This window comes from Maniola jurtina, chromosome 8, assembly GCF_905333055.1.
Source record: "Maniola jurtina chromosome 8, ilManJurt1.1, whole genome shotgun sequence".
In the NCBI taxonomy this organism is placed as follows: domain Eukaryota; kingdom Metazoa; phylum Arthropoda; class Insecta; order Lepidoptera; family Nymphalidae; genus Maniola; species Maniola jurtina.
Genome location: NC_060036.1, coordinates 11777749 through 11793497, shown reverse-complemented (window position 1 = coordinate 11793497; position 15749 = coordinate 11777749). Strand labels below are relative to the sequence as shown.

General features: G+C 38.8%; 1 protein-coding gene across 3 annotated transcripts; it reads right to left on the bottom strand.

Annotated features, from left to right (window-relative positions):
• Positions 1 to 2423: 2423 nt before the first annotated feature.
• Positions 2424 to 15644, bottom strand: LOC123867460 (regulation of enolase protein 1-like). 3 transcript variants are annotated; one of them, XM_045909509.1, is made up of 4 exons: positions 15559 to 15644; positions 3797 to 4008; positions 3105 to 3261; positions 2424 to 2869 (listed from the first exon to the last, which is right to left on the bottom strand). In XM_045909509.1, the coding sequence occupies exons 2-4, from the start codon at positions 3992 to 3994 to the stop codon at positions 2628 to 2630; spliced, it is 597 nt and encodes a 198-aa protein (XP_045765465.1). In that variant the 5' UTR covers positions 3995 to 4008; positions 15559 to 15644; the 3' UTR covers positions 2424 to 2627. The 3 variants fall into 3 exon arrangements, with proteins under 3 accessions (XP_045765465.1, XP_045765466.1, XP_045765464.1); XM_045909510.1 differs by lacking the exon at positions 15559 to 15644 and adding an exon at positions 7958 to 8029; XM_045909508.1 differs by lacking the exon at positions 15559 to 15644 and adding an exon at positions 4181 to 4337.
• Between the last annotated feature and the right edge of the window lie 105 nt (positions 15645 to 15749).

Genomic DNA, 15749 nt, shown 5'->3' with positions numbered 1-15749 from the left:
CTTTGCTCGGGTTGACTTGATTTATGTTCCCTGATACCGCGAATTGTGCCGTTACTCGTTACCATGGATACTTAATCTCTCTCGGATTTTGTTAAAAAGAGAGAGAGCCCGCGAGGGCCTGACCTTCGTTATTTTATATCGAGCTGAAAGTTTCTTTGCGTATTGTCCCCGAAACAGAGACTAGGGAGGAACGATCTGCGTCTATGAAGTTAGGATAATGGTAGCTTTGGCAGATAACAGGTAACAAAGGTGTAAAAAAATCGTATATCAAAGTATGAAATGTATTTATTTTTTTATAGCAGTTTTAGTAATAGGATCACATTGGACCCTTCGGGCACGGAACCCTAACATTTAAATTCGAAGAAATGAGAGCTAATTACTTCCATGTATTTCTATTTTCTACTAATCAAATCTTTCGATTCTCTTACAATTAGGTACTGAAACTTTAGTTAGATTTCAATTTGAATTTTATTTCTACATACTTGCACATTTTATAGATCCCTATTTCCATACCTACCTACCAAAACTGTAAGGAATTCTTATGATGCGACTTCGTCCGTCTGTCCGTCCATCACAGCTGTTCATTGCTGTGACCTATTTACTCTATCTTTCTGTTACGTTATGTAATATCGCAATGGGCGCTAACCATTTTGATTCACCAACCAATTTAACAACCAAATGTTCCTGAAAAGTACCAATTTAGGTCGTTTCAGTCAGGACTATTTTTATGAGCCAAGTGGGGCAACTTGAATTAAAACATTATGCCTGAATGTTCCTAAAACATTCACATACATAAAATTTGAATCTTAAGGCCCTTCGGATATATCACTAGGGACATTTCGAACACAGTCAGAGACCTTTCATAGACATGAACATTAATATTAATGGAATTTTATCTGAATACATTATAATTTATTTATCAGTGTTATCAGCCAAGTCTAAAGTGTGCAAAGTTAACATTGCCCGGTTAGTTTCAAATTCACAAATTCCTGCATGGCCGGCAACGCATCGGCGGTTCCTCTGGTGCTGCAAATGTTCATGGGCGGCGGTAATCACTTAACATCAGGTGTCGGGAACCCTGAAGTAAATGTAAAGAAGCCTGTATCTCAGGGATCCCGCTCTTCTTTCTCCGTCACAACCAGAAATATGTTCAACAAAATATAAAGGAGGTACAACACAAAATTGCCATGAAATATATACATGCAATTATGTTGAGCGAGTGAGTGGGTGCGTGTATGCATGCATGCTTGCTTGTGTGTTTATGTGTGTGTGTACATTGTGGAAAAATTGTACAAAACGCTTGTACAAAAATTGTACTTAATTTTAAAAGATTTTCGGCATCGTCATTGTTGAAATTGATTAGTATAGACTTCCACTCAGCCCGGGAAGTATCGACTTTGCACATCCCGATTCCCGACTTTGTCAACAACATCAATAGGTACCAGCTTTAATTCGGATTTTAAAGTAATTCCATTTCAATGATTGCTTTATTCACGCCAATACCGGTTGAAAATCTAGGTATTGTCTGCGTGTTTTCAATTAGAACAGAAATAAAGGGAAAAGGGAATTTATTCTGTTTTGGAATTTCACACAGAACACTTATATACTACAACGGAAAAGACATTTAAAAGCCGATTCACATCAATTGCGTACCTACACGTGACACGTGCGTAGTGACGCGCGTAAACCCCTAACAAAGAGGGTTACGCATACGTCCACGCTTTATACAAGCGGGTGTGCCAAGTTTCATACAGTTCCTACATTACAACGCAATGGTACGCGCTACGTCTACACTAACGCAACGCTTACGCAGCCTGTGTGAACGAGCTATTAATAGCTGTAATAGAGTAGGTAATTTTTTGCAGATACCAAAAAATCTAATAGTCTATCTAATCTATCAATCAAAAAGAAAACGATAAGAAGAACATAAGAAAGTAGGTACCATAGCGTAAGACTACACGCAATGGAGCTACAATTACGTATTAGTACTACATATTATATTATTCTGTGCTACAGTGCTCTGCGTGCTCACTATGACAATGTGCTGAGAGCGATGTTGAGGAAGCTTTGACACTGCAGTGGCTCGGCAGACGGCAATGTGTGCGGATGTTCGCATGTTTGATAGCTCTCTACGTGATTATGCGCAAGGCTGACTCGTCCATTGTGCGCAGGCAAGTGAGTAACATCAACGTCCAACACCCTCCTTTGTACATTAACTAGTAAGTTAGACAGTTCTCTAAAGAGGACACTAACCCAGCACGGGTTAGTGTTGTAAATTCCTTGGATGTAAATATAAGGATCAGTAGTTAAGTTATGCTAAGTAATAAGTACTGACATCTAAGGTTAAGTGATTGTTCCGTTCTAACACAGAATTATGGGTCATACGAGTATGTAGGTAGGTATATGCTTGAAATAAAAGTCTGTTTATTAATTATTTATTTATTTATCGCGTAAGTAGTTGGTATGGGGCGCATTCCAGCACGATGGATCGACGATAGAAAGATGGTGCCGAAAAGTGGCTGATTGAAGAAGGTTCACAAACGGGTGTGGTAGTGCTGGTCAATCTACCCATATCCAACAGTAGGCGTCATCAGGCTGACGAAATGACGATAATCCTTTACTGATAATTAGTTTGAGTGCAAAATATCTTCATCCGGTTGGCGTAAGGTCAGACCGCTGAATTTAGCAGTCAAGCCTTCCCTCTGAGGCGTGCAGCACATAGGGCCTACGAAGTATTTCTCTGCTATCGGAAAGGGACCTAACCTCAGTAGAGTCCAAGTAATTCCATCCACAGAGTACTTAACACAGACCACGGCTCCCACTTTAGTCAGACGTAGCCAAAACTTTTTTGGGTTTCCAGGGTATACACCTGCAAAATTAAATAAATGAATAAAAAATCTTAGGTCAGACACACACCTACGGAGTGGAGTGGAGCTTTGCTGTGTTTCAACAGGCGGAAGTGTGTTGGGGCACATAACTCCGAAAAGTTTGAGGTGTGCCCGAGATCGAACTCGACCTGCCGAAAAGTCCTAAAAGCCGAAAAGGTTATCACGCTCGCTATCTAGACTATTCATCTAGTTTTAAATATTTGAAGGAGGTTATACCTGTGCCCCAATCAGAATTCTCGTTGGTAAGGACGCTCGAGATCATCGACTGCCCGTCGTTGTACTCCATGCCAGCTTTGAGCCAGTGCTTCTCATCTACGTAGATCATCAGGCCAGCCTGGTCGTACAGGGTCTCGAAATCTGCTTCTATGAGGATCTGAACAAGAAGGAAATAAAAAATCGGTCAACTGCGAGTAGGAGTCGCACACGAAGATTTCCGTACCATCTTACAAGAAATAAAACGTTTAAATTTTTTGGAATTTTTATTATTTGTTGTTGCCACGACTGACCGACGAGTAGACGGACGGACGGAAGGATGGACGGACGGACGGATGAACTACAACCAACCTAGAACCATTTCAAATCAAATCAAATCAAAATCAAATCAAATCATCATTTATTTGCTCAAATGTAGGTAGCATAGATTTTACAATTTATTTTACATTTTAGAAAATTCCCTTAAAATAACATACCATACCAGTCCACCTTGGATGAAAGATGAATGTTTTTTAAGGTTTACTACGCCTATTCAGTGCCAGCTTTACCTATGGTGCAAAGTGTGCAGTGCAGCGCACACGGGCGCAGGGTCTTGGAACTAGTTGTGCTATGTCGCTTAATTCGGCTCTTCTACGGATCTCCTCATTTCCGATTCGATACCTTTATATTATAACAAAAGAAAATAAATTACCCACCTCTAATGTAAAATCCTCCTTGAGCTCAACGCCATAAACATGTCCAGAATTAAAATAAAAGTTATACCAGGTTCCTTGCCAGAAATCTGTTTTATTTTCAGTCCTGACTTCAAGCACGTCGTTTGTCAAACTCCATTGAGAGGGTTCGTTTAGCCATTTGAAACTAGAGAACTTTATGTTTTCGAATTTTGAAGACATCTGGCAAGCTGAAACTAAATCAATTCAAAACCTTTAGGCCGCGGTCACATTCGTTCGTTCGTTAAATAAATCCTGACACCTAGCCGAGCCTCTTATAATAAAGATAAGAAATAAGAACACATTTTCCGAAATACGCACAGGATAGGGAATAAAGAGGACCAATATTTTCGCCTTACATACTTGTACTTAGTTGTAGCAAGGCGAAAGCACAAACTAGAAGCTTTACCGGTAAAGAGGAATTTGCTCTCATATTAAATTTATACGTATTTACTTCGTGATTTGTGACCGAATACTAACAATCATCTTGTATCGAGTACTGATTACTAATCTACTTAAAGATTATAGTATAAAAAACGTGCATGACATAAGTGATATGATAACAAACAGTGATAATAAACACTGTTAAAGTTCTATAATGTATAAAAAAATGTAACGATAACTCTGCCTACTTTTATGTGGGTTTTCTTTTTCGATCCCTATTATTCATTTTATAAAAATACGTTAAATAAGTATAGGTATATATTATGCTCACAAAACAATTGAGAAAAATGTTCCAAACGCGACAGCGGCACACGCTTAAATTTTTTTATTTCACTGCGTTGCCAAATTATACACAGGTGGGAATGAAAATCACGTGCGTATCGTCTTCATATACAAGAGCGACTACTAAGGCTAGAGTGGCTAGAGGCTACAAAATATGTAGTCTTCTGTAAGCTTCATTTGCGTTGCGCTAGTAATGTATCTAACTTTTTAATACCCACATTATTATCATTGTTTCGATGATAAAGAAAAGTAGCTAACAGGGAGCGCTTTTTGACGCCTGAATCTCTTTGATGGGGCTTGCTCCTCCAGTAAAACATCTCTACACTAATTGTCTTGCCCGAACAACACTACACATCATCACCATCATCATCATCAATAACAACTGATAGACGTCCAATGCTGGTCTCTTGTAGGGACTTCCACACGCCACGGTCTTACGCCGCCTGAATCCAGCGGCTCCCTGCGACTCGCCTGATGACGTCGCGTCCGTCCACCCATCCAAACTGGCTAAATGGCACAGGCCGGTGTCAGGCAGTTGCGACCAGTCTAGCCCTGCCATGACCAACACGCCAGCGCGCTCATTACAAGCAAAACTTTGTACCTATTGTGATACGACTCAAACCTAAGCTAATTAAAATAATTATTTTTATTAGCTATAATAATAATTGACGATTCTATAAAATAAACTTAAATCTAAATTATAACTTTTAAAAAAATATATAAGCAATTGACAATCAAAAAGAGTGCAATGTTACCCATTTTGAATAAATGCTGTGAGTAAAAAAAAATTAAAACTAAAATAAATTAAATTAAATCTAAAATCTCATGGAGACCACCGGTAGGAACTTCTTCTCGGTAGGAACGGCATTCCGAACCAGTGGCACATTATTTTGACGATTCAAAAGCACTTGTAAAAGTTTAATTGAATAAAAATAATTTGAATTTGAATTTGAGCGAGGCATTGTACGCAAGATGCTGGCAGCATTACCCCTTTGGATAGTCAAACTAATTCTATGCCCAAGGTGGCTGCCAGATCTCGGGTCCCCGGTTGACGCGATTACCCTTTTCGAAATTTCCTGAAAAAGAGCTCGAGCCCCCAAGCCCCACGCAAAAAGGCACAAATATGAGGCTCCCATCGAGTTTTGCATATTTGCACCTCTTCCGTTCGACGCTGGTGGCCGCTAACTAAATTCATTTAAACTTACACGTAGTTTGGAGCCCACACCCCACACCCGCAAGCCGCAAATACTCATTACTCGTGGTTCGCTCGCAAACGGGCTTCGTCGCAGTCGGGTAAAAACCAACATATACATTTCAGGATTTTATTAAATTTCACGCTCAAGGTATTTTCCGGGATTCCGACAGAGCGAAGCAGGGGCGGTCATCTAGTTATTTTATACACCCAAGTAGGTAAAATTAATAGTATTTCAGATTAAATAGGTACAAAGAGATCTGGAATAGCAACAGTTAGGTACGAGTACAATGGAGGAAAAAGCATTAAATTACATTTCTTTGTGCAAACAACGCTGATGTATCTGGTTATGATACTTCCTTTATCCTCGCCCTCTGCCATACTTAGTAATAGCCTTTTATCATTCGTACCAGTGTAGGACTTTGTTTGACATAATACATTTACGATATTGAAATTAATTTCATTCCAGCGTTACACATTTGAACAAATTGAATAGAATATTGCGGCCGTGTTTACAACAAGTGAACCTAAATTTAGATTTTAGAATAGAATAGAAACTGTCATTTAAAAAAACAAGGAATAATTCAGCGGAAAATCACGTGCGGAAATTAAATTCAGCGGAAAGTCACTTACGGAAGCTCTCTCCGACCTTTTCTCCGCAAAAGAAGGCGCTCTCTTACTATTTCCATACCCACGACATAAAAAAACCAATCTAGTCCATCAGTCTGCATGCGTCCACTGTTGAACATAGGCATTTTCGAGAGAGTGCCACTAAACACGGTCAAACATCTACTCATTTTCCCACTCGTGTGCAGAGAACCAGTGGATGAGGGAGGAACCTTTTTTTTTAATTGTAGGCTAGCGCTTGGCTGCAATCAGACCTACTAGCAAGTGATGATGAAGGTTTGCTCTTGACTTAAAGGTACCCATATTAAAAGTGAAAGGCTAAGTTAGACTGATGGCGGAAGGGTGTTTCATATCCTAGCGGTTTAGATTAAAAACGAAGAAGCAAATCACTTCGTACGTATCCGAGGAATTTTAACTATGTATAAATGCTGACCTTGACAATGCCTTGCGGCGCGATGGTAGAAAGGTGAAGGCGGAACCAGGTCAAACCTACCTACGACATATTAAAGTGGAATTTCACACATCGAAGAACTGCACACCAGTTTTTCTGCTAGATTTGTGCCTGTGATTAAACACTAGAGCGAGCGCCACAAAAAAAATTCGTACCCAATAATAAGCGGTTATTTCAATCGAATACAAATTTTCCTCGACGCCAGTTGCAACAATTTTCACCGAAAGGCAATGTTAGCGGAAATTAATCACACCCCTGCCGTTGCCATACGACATGTGATATCTGCCCGAACGGGTGATTCCAAGTTCCGAGTTCCAAGATTCCAAGTTTGTAGCCTAGTTAAGTTAGGTATATCAGTAATGGGGCGCCAGCCAGGTAACCTCCCAGTGTGCCTGGATGCTGCTGGTCCCTTTTGGATGCGTCCGAGGGGAAGAGTAGTGATCGGGCCGGTGCGCCCCGGTAACATGGCTAATAATTTCTCTTCGGAGATATTGTTGGCTATGGCTAATGACCTGGCAGGGGTGGAGGTTTCTCCGCGTGTCCCTCTGACTAGCAGAGGGCACAGTGGACGAAGCGGAGGATGGGACGCGGGCGACGTGCGCGTCCCAGGGTCGGGGGACGCACTTCGTTGGTGCGTCCCGGAGGTGCGGTGGTGGGGACCGAGCAGGTCCCTGGTGGAGGGTCTGCCTTGGCAGACGTCGTTGGCTGGGTCGCGGTTGTTTGCTTCGGCCGTTCCCGTGACCCAGTCGCCAGGCGACGCGCAGTAGCGCCGCTGGGGTTTAGTGGGTATTCCGGTCGCCTCTCGGCCGGCGAGTCCCACATACCCTCCCTCAGCTGGCTGGCTGCCTCACGGCTGGCTGGCTAGCTTCCGGGGGGGATGCGTAAATGCATTCCCCAGCGTCAACAAAAAAAAAAAAAAAGGTATATCAGTAATTCAGTTTCTCCCAAGTTTCTAAGTTTAAGTTTGAAGTGGAAAAACGAATAACACGAAACGTAACCATACTTACCTGCCTAAAGTATAAATTAAAATTTCCGGTTTCGATTCCTAGCTAAATAGGTATCAGACAAAGATAACTGAAAACTGAACCATATCTAATCCACTGAAAGTTAAATAACAGAACCTACTATTATATACCTACTGCCTACCTACCCAATATAATAGTAATAAACAGCTATTGTTATATGGCAAAACCTTGGTAAACCAGACGTAAAATAACATCAGTTTGACTCATTTATTGGGCTATCAATGTTTTTATCGTTAAACTCGAACTGCGGGGCGGTCTGCACCTACCACCACAGGGTGGTAGGTGGTACATTTAAGGTACGAGAGCAGCAATGTCCCATTTAAGATATTTCAACCAGACTCGTTCACCAGGTGTGCCTTTTGCCACTCGGTATTCTACAAGATATCAAGATTTTAGAAAGGGTGCCCAAGAACTTTTTGACCTGGTTCCTCCTTCACGTTTCTACTGTCATGTCGTACTGCAAGGCAACGTGTACAAGATATCAAGATTTTAGAAAGTGTGCCCAAGAACTTTTTGACCTGGTTCCTCCTTCACGTTTCTACTGTTATGTCGTACTGCAAGGCAACGTGTACAAGATATCAAGATTTTAGAAAGTGTGCCCAAGAACTTTTTGACCTGGTTCCTCCTTCACGTTTCTACTGTCATGTCGTACTGCAAGGCAACGTGTACAAGATATCAAGATTTTAGAAAGTGTGCCCAAGAACTTTTTGACCTGGTTCCTCCTTCACGTTTTTACTGTCATGTCGTACTGCAAGGCAACGTGTACAAGATATCAAGATTTTAGAAAGTGTGGCCAAGAACTTTTTGACCTGGTTCCTCCTTCACGTTTCTACTGTCATGTCGTACTGCAAGGCAACGTGAAGGTCTGCAGTATGCATCCCTACGTAGTCTAAATTCCACGGACATGTACAAAGCGATTTGCCTCCTCGTTTCTAATTCGAACCGGCCCTTCCGCCATCAGTTTTCCCCTACACTTTTAATATAGCTAGGCACCTTAATGGTATCTACCTATATTTTTGTTTTGCTTTGTTGTTGTTTTTCTGTATTAATTTAAAGTTTGCTCTTCCATGATGTTTACTCAATGCCTACCCCTGTATCCAGATTGGTAAAGCAAAATATCCTTTTAATTGGCGTCCGTCCTAAAAAGACATCGTAAAACATTCGTAAAAGCGGTCTTAAACTTACGAATAAACTTACGAACAACAAATAAGGAAACTCTACCCGTGTTTTATGTTTAACAGATTTCGTACATTCTTCTTCTTGTTTGCTTTATAGTCCTACACCAGCGCCATGCACTTCACCAATGTCACGTCGTCTGATAATCCGCACTTGGCCAGCGTGGTGCTCTATTACTAAACCCTATTCATTCTGAGAGACCCGTACTCAGTAGTGGGCCGGTGAATTGACAGATTTCACAAACCTTTGAGAACATTATGGAGAACTTTCAGGCATGCAGAGAAGGCTATCGTTGTCAACGATCCCCCGTCGATTTCCTACGTATGATATTATTGTTCTTATCTCTATCTGCCCTGGTTCGTGCATTCTCGGTTCCTAGATCGGTACATTTGTGATAACCAATTCAAATTGCTGTGATTGGCTGAATCTACCATGTTCTTGCTGCGACAGTGAGTTTGAGCCACTAGCGGAACAATGTTAGCCGGTCAGAAGTGATTGCAATTAGTCAACCTGTTTGACGTCCGTGTTCTGTTTTCGATTACAAAAAAGAAAAAATTGTTGTTGCAATCATCAATTTTAGCAAATAGTGAAAGAGAGTCGGCCAATCAGAGGTCACAACTACCGTCACACTTTCTGTCACACTATGGCAGTAGGCATACCGAGTAATGAAAACAATTTTTCATTCTGTCTAGGAAGTAGTAGGGTTGCCACCTGCCTCTTTTTGATTTACAGGCTACCACCATCAAAAATACGGGGTTTATATTTGAAGATATTTGAAAATTTGAAGTATTTGAAGAAATAGGCGGTGGTTCTCTCTGAAATGCATGGAAAGCCTATTTAGATATTTCAGTTTATTTGTAATTTGTTTGTTTTGTATTTTTTCTCTGTATGTTGCCGTGTCTTGATTGGTGAACTGTGTTTGCAATGTGGTTTTAAATAAAAGATTTATTTATTTAAATAGCTGTTAAAAATTCTTAGTTTTGTAAAGCAAAATGTTATACATTTCATGCATACAATCTTTTCAATTTAAGGTCAGGTGGGGTAAGAGGGACGCGGGGGGAAGAGAAACTGTAACTAGTAAAAAGAAAACTATAACGGCGAGCTCTATGGTCACTACGTTGATATAACAGTATTAGGCGTAGTTCATATATTCTTGGATACATGGCGCTACAACACGGCAGATAAGCGAGTAAAAGAGAGAAAAAAAAAGCAGTTGTCAAACTAAAAAAACCTAGACCTAGCGGCGTTCCTTGTTTGTGTTATTAAAATATTAAAAACATCAGTTTTGCGGTTGATTGCTATGGTAAGTGTAATTATTACGTTTAATCTTTATTTTCTACGTATTGTATTGTTTGTAGTGTGTGTTTTTAGTGCTTTTTCGATGTCAATAAAAACATAACCTTCAAAATGGCAAGCTGGGAAAGAGGAACGGCTGTACTAGGTTAAGAGAAACATATGTTCCTCTTTCCCGGTTTCAGGGGGTAACAAACATTTTTAAAATCCACTAAAATACCGGCTGACTTTTAAGTACTGGCCAAGATTTGTAGGATAAACCTACCTATGAATATGAACAACTTTTTCTAAATAAAAAGTCAGCTGTTGCATACAAAAGTATCGATCAGCTGTGACCAAAATGTATGAAATACTTAGTAAATTTTTTTTTTTCGAGTACGAAAGTTGGTCCAATACAAAAGGTTAAGGTTTATCCTACAAATTTTGGCCAGGACTTAAAAAGTCAGCCGGTATAACACGTTCCGTAAATAGCCATGATTTGTTTAACTGTTTATTTGTTACAGAAAAAGCAAAATGCCTCGAGCTTACGAAAAAAAGACCGATAGAAGTTCTTACCCGAAAGAAAAACTATTAGAAGCAGTTAGGGCCGTTAAAAGTGGCGCTTTGTCAGGTTATGCAGCCTCAAAACATTATGTTATAGTTATATTTCAAAACATTATGTTATAGTTTATATTTCACTACGAATGTTATTGTTTGTGACAGTATTTTTGTTGTGATACATTGTTGTTTACAATTACGCGTATAGGCCAAAGTGAGAAAAGTTCAAAATTGTTAGAAGTTTGTTTTGTTTCTTACGAGTTAATTTTTTAAATTGTTATTAAGTAAAGAAATTCACTAAAACCATATCTGTTTTTAGAATACATTTCTATCCCAACTATTCCGACCAATATTATAAATGCGAAAGTCTGTCTTTCTGTCTGTCTGTCTGTCTGTCTGTCTGTCTGTCTGTATGTCTGTCTGTCTGTCTGTCTGTTGCGTTTCCACGCCTAAACCACTGAACCTATCTTAAGAAATTTGGAAGGTAGGTAGCTTGACACCCGGGGCTAGGGGCATAGGCTTCATTTTAACCGATCACGGGACACTAAAGGGGGTTCATGTTTTGAAAAATTGTGCCAAGCGCGATATAACCAAAACGCGGACGAAGTCGCGGGCGGAAAGCTAGTTTTTAATACGTTCATTTAATACCAAAAAAAGTTTAGCACCTCTGACCTTACCTATATGTTCCTGTTACCCCAAATTTCGTTTTTGTATGCTGTCAGCCTAAATAAGACCTTTTTTTAACGAGGTAAGGTTTTCATTCCCTTAACTCAAAAAAAAATTTAATACATGCTATATAAACACTTAAAAACACGAGTTATTACTGAAAAGTATCGAGTGTTCCTCTTACCCCAAATCTCGGGTAAGAGGAACATTTTTATGACCTAGCTTTGTTGCTAAATTGTGCTGTAATTATACGAACAATCTAGTTCTGTATCAAAAAAAATGTTAGTATATTTCAAAAGCGAAGATTTGTTTCAATTAATATCGAAATAAATGTATAATTTTGATAGCTGAAGGCCAAAATGTTCACAAACCAGTAAAGTATGTTTCTCTTACCCCACTTGACCTTAACTTAAAATTACATTTAATTTGTAATTCCACCTTCACAGTATCAATACTATGGCCGTAGCCAGGAATCGATTGCGGGAGAGGTTTTATCAGGGCCGGAAATGAATCCTGTCATGAGGAAAAAAACATTCGCTCAACTTTATGGGCTAATTACCTGGTTAGTGGAATTTCACCTTTCAATTTGACAGTGAGATAAAATACAACAATAAAAAAGCGCGAGCGCAGTGAGCGTAAGTGTTTTTGGTTCAATACAGAAAAAATTAAAGTGAAAGGGAAACGAGTTTAGCCATAGCAAGATTTTATTTTTAAAGCTTCCTATCCATACTAATATTACGAATACGACAGTATATCTATTTGCCTATCTATTTGTTAAGACTAAAAGAGTAAAAAAGACTTATATCCTCAAACCAAGTCCCGCCGCCTTGGCTACGACCATGATCAATGTCGAGTGGGTTTCGGCTACGCATTGCCGCAAAAGGAAAATATTCTTTCTACTGGAAATAACGTCAGTGTTTGATTTCGACAGCCAGCTCCTGCTGAATTTGTAAAAAACTGGCCAAGTGCGAGTCAGACCCACGCACCGAGGGTTCCGTATTCGGGTATTTTTTCCGACATTTTACTCAAGAAATCAAAAACTGTTATGCATTAAAAAAATATGTATAAAAATAAATAAAAATCTGTTTTAGAATGAACAGGTAAAGCCCTTTCTTATGATAACCCACTTGATATATGTAGTTATCTTACTTTGAAAATTGAAAATACTAATATTTGTTCATGAACACATGACAGACGGATAGAAGGACAGATGGACAGACGGACAGACGGAAAGACTGACAGACTGACAGACAACGAAGTGATTCTATAAGAGTTCTTTTTTGCTTTTGAGTTACGGAACCCTAAAAATATTTAATTTTATTTGCCCCGTATTTTATTTTCATAATTACAGGTTTCTGTATCCTGAAATACGGGGTAACCAGTAAAATACGGGGCCTCTGGCAACCCTATTCGGAAAACACTGTCACATTCAAGTTAATGTCAAATATTTTGTTTTCAATTACAGAAAGCTGCATCAATCATTATTATAATATTTTCTTTGTTGTGATTGGCTGAATTTTTGAGTTTCAGCCAATAAACAGACTGTTTGCCAATTAAACGTCATAACAATATAAATGCCAGAAAGTTTAACCAAATAAAACAAACTTAATGAGAACCTAGTGAGAATGCAAACGGCACACAATTTATAATACATATTATGTTAGTCGTATATAATAGATATTATAGTAGTCGTTCACTTTGGTAATAGTCAGATTGTCATCAGTAAAATTGATATTGGTTGATGTATCGTAAATTATTGTTTCGGTGACAAATATTTTTATTATCTATTTATCTTTGAACAGAATGGAATAGAATGAAATGGAATGGAATACAATGATAAATTTTTATTCCTGTAAACTTTTAGATAAACTTCAAAGTGTTTTTGGATGGTCAGAAAAATTTACCACTGGTTCGGAATGCCGTTCCTACGTTTTCTAGGGTTTCGTACCTCAAAATGAAAAACGGAACTCTTATAGGATCACTTTGTTGTCTATCTGTCTGTCTGTCGTGTGTGTCAAAAAAACCTCTAGGGTACTTCCCGTTGACTCAAAACCATGAAATTTGGCAGGTAACCTAGTTAGGTTACCTGCCAAATTTCATGGTTTTTAGGTAATTTTAGGTAGTTTTTTAATCGATAAAGAAAGTTTGCGACATTGTTCAATAAAAAATTTGGATTCCAACTCCTCAATCCTGATGTTGCAGGGGACCTGACTACTAAAGCTAATGGGATTTAAAAAGTGTCGATTATTAATTGATATTGAAGGTATCTATACCAAGTAAACGTTCCATAGAAGCTTTGCATCTAACGTTATACCGAGAAACACGGGGTTCTCCTTTATTTTCAACATATAATTATTTATCAATGAATTTATGTCATTTAAGGTCCTGGTATTGGGCAGTGTGAATTCAACACACTTAGATTTCTTTGCATTTGGAATTGATTTGGAAGTAAATTGTTAGCAATAAATCAGAGAGTGACCTGTGATATGGCATTACATATAGTATACATTGTCAAAAATTATAATATTAAAGCTGTGCGTATTGCGTGAGGAATAGGTTGCAAGAGAGTTGCAACTTGCAGGGTTTGATGCATGCGCTATTGCCAGCAAACATGAGACATATTTTTATCTACAGGCAACTTCTGAGTAGGTAACGCATACGTCTAACGCAAGTTGAAATGTACCAGTGTATTTAGTTAGACCTATCGACAAGTTTGGAGTCGGGTGCAGTCTAAATGTGGCCCGTGTGTTAAGACTGTCAGTTTCTGTCAGTTTCACGTGTCGTCCCCCGCACTTCACCACCCCGCTTGCACAAATCGAGACAGCACGAAATTTTCAAGATTTCTGGGTGTAATTTCTGGTTTTCGTAGTTCCCACATAATTATAACAATATAAAATATATAACGATAATTTTTTTACTACATAATATTCATTAAATTTTCTAGGTCTGTGGTTTTTCCAAATTTCATTAAATTGCTTCGTTGTCTAGAAAAACGAGCACAAAGTTGGGCCTTTTTTTAACGAAAAATACAAATCTTTGAGCCCCTGTAATTTTAAAACTACATATTTTTAGAAAAATCTAAAACACCACAGACACAGATATTAGTTTCTAGACTATGTCTGCAAAATTTCATGGACTTTGGTTGTTTAATATTCAAATGAAATGGGAACTACGATTGTATGGAGTAAGTGACGGAGAGAGCCCTGTTGATATTTAATTACCTACCAATGAAACGAATATAACCTCACATAATTCCAAAAAGATAAAGCGGCCGAAGTCCAACCCGGGACACTCCGAATAAGTGGCCGAAATCTTACCCGCTTCCTTCTTTCTCCTTTTAATAAGAACGAATAACATAGACTGAAAAAATTGTAACTTATTAACCGACTTCGAAAAAAGGAGGACGTTCTCAATTCGTCGGAATCTTTTTTTTTAAGTATGTTATTTGTTGTCTCTGATCTGATGTTTTCTATCGAGTAATGATAGCCTGGTAGTTAAAACGTCGCCAATTTATAATGGGGTCAGGAGTTCGATCCAGCACCTCTAAATTTTCACAGCTATATGTGTTTTATTAGTAATCGAGCATCACTTGCTTTAGCGGTGAAGAAAATCATCGTAAAGAGAGCTGCATGCCTGCAAGTTCTCCATAATATTCTCAAAGATGTGTGAAGTCAGCCAATCCACACTTGGCCAGCGTGATGGACTATGACCAAACCCTTTTCTATTTCTAACAGGAGACCCTTGCTCAATAGTGAGCTGGCGGTGGGTTAATGACAATGATGATGATTAACAATTTATATAGAGCCAACAAGCTTCAAGTACTTAGTTGACATAATACAAAAAACTCGTTGACGCAAAAAAGAATAATTGCTCGTAATTTTAGATAGGTGCCTATTTGCTACAATAAATTCCAAAATAAGCAAGTATTAGGTACTAGGTAGCTATTTTATAAATTACCTATACTACCTAGCTGATGCCTTGGTTTGATTTAAATAGAAACTAAGTACCTACCTACCTACGTTTGTAAGTAATCAAAATTCAACTTTGTACCTACCTATTCATATAATCGAACGATGATGGATGCTTGTTTTCTTTCTGTTGTACTTGGGCTTCTTTATCTTGATACTAACTCTGACAAGCCCTGAAGTGCTACACGTTTCATTTTAATGTTGGAGTCATTGGGCCAAACTTGGTCCAAAGAAGGCCAACGTTGGTGGATTAATACGGTCACAGCCAAAACCGGAA

Coding starts and splice junctions, on each gene's coding strand:
- LOC123867460 (XM_045909508.1), bottom strand. CDS start 4,244: ATGAGAGCAAATTCCTCTTTACCGGTAAAGCTTCTAGTTTGTGCTTTC. Junction 4,009..4,180: donor TTTCGCCTTGCTACAACTAA/GTACAAGTATGT, acceptor GAATTGATTTAG/TTTCAGCTTGCCAGATGTCT. Junction 2,870..3,104: donor GAATTCTGATTGGGGCACAG/GTATAACCTCCT, acceptor TTAATTTTGCAG/GTGTATACCCTGGAAACCCA.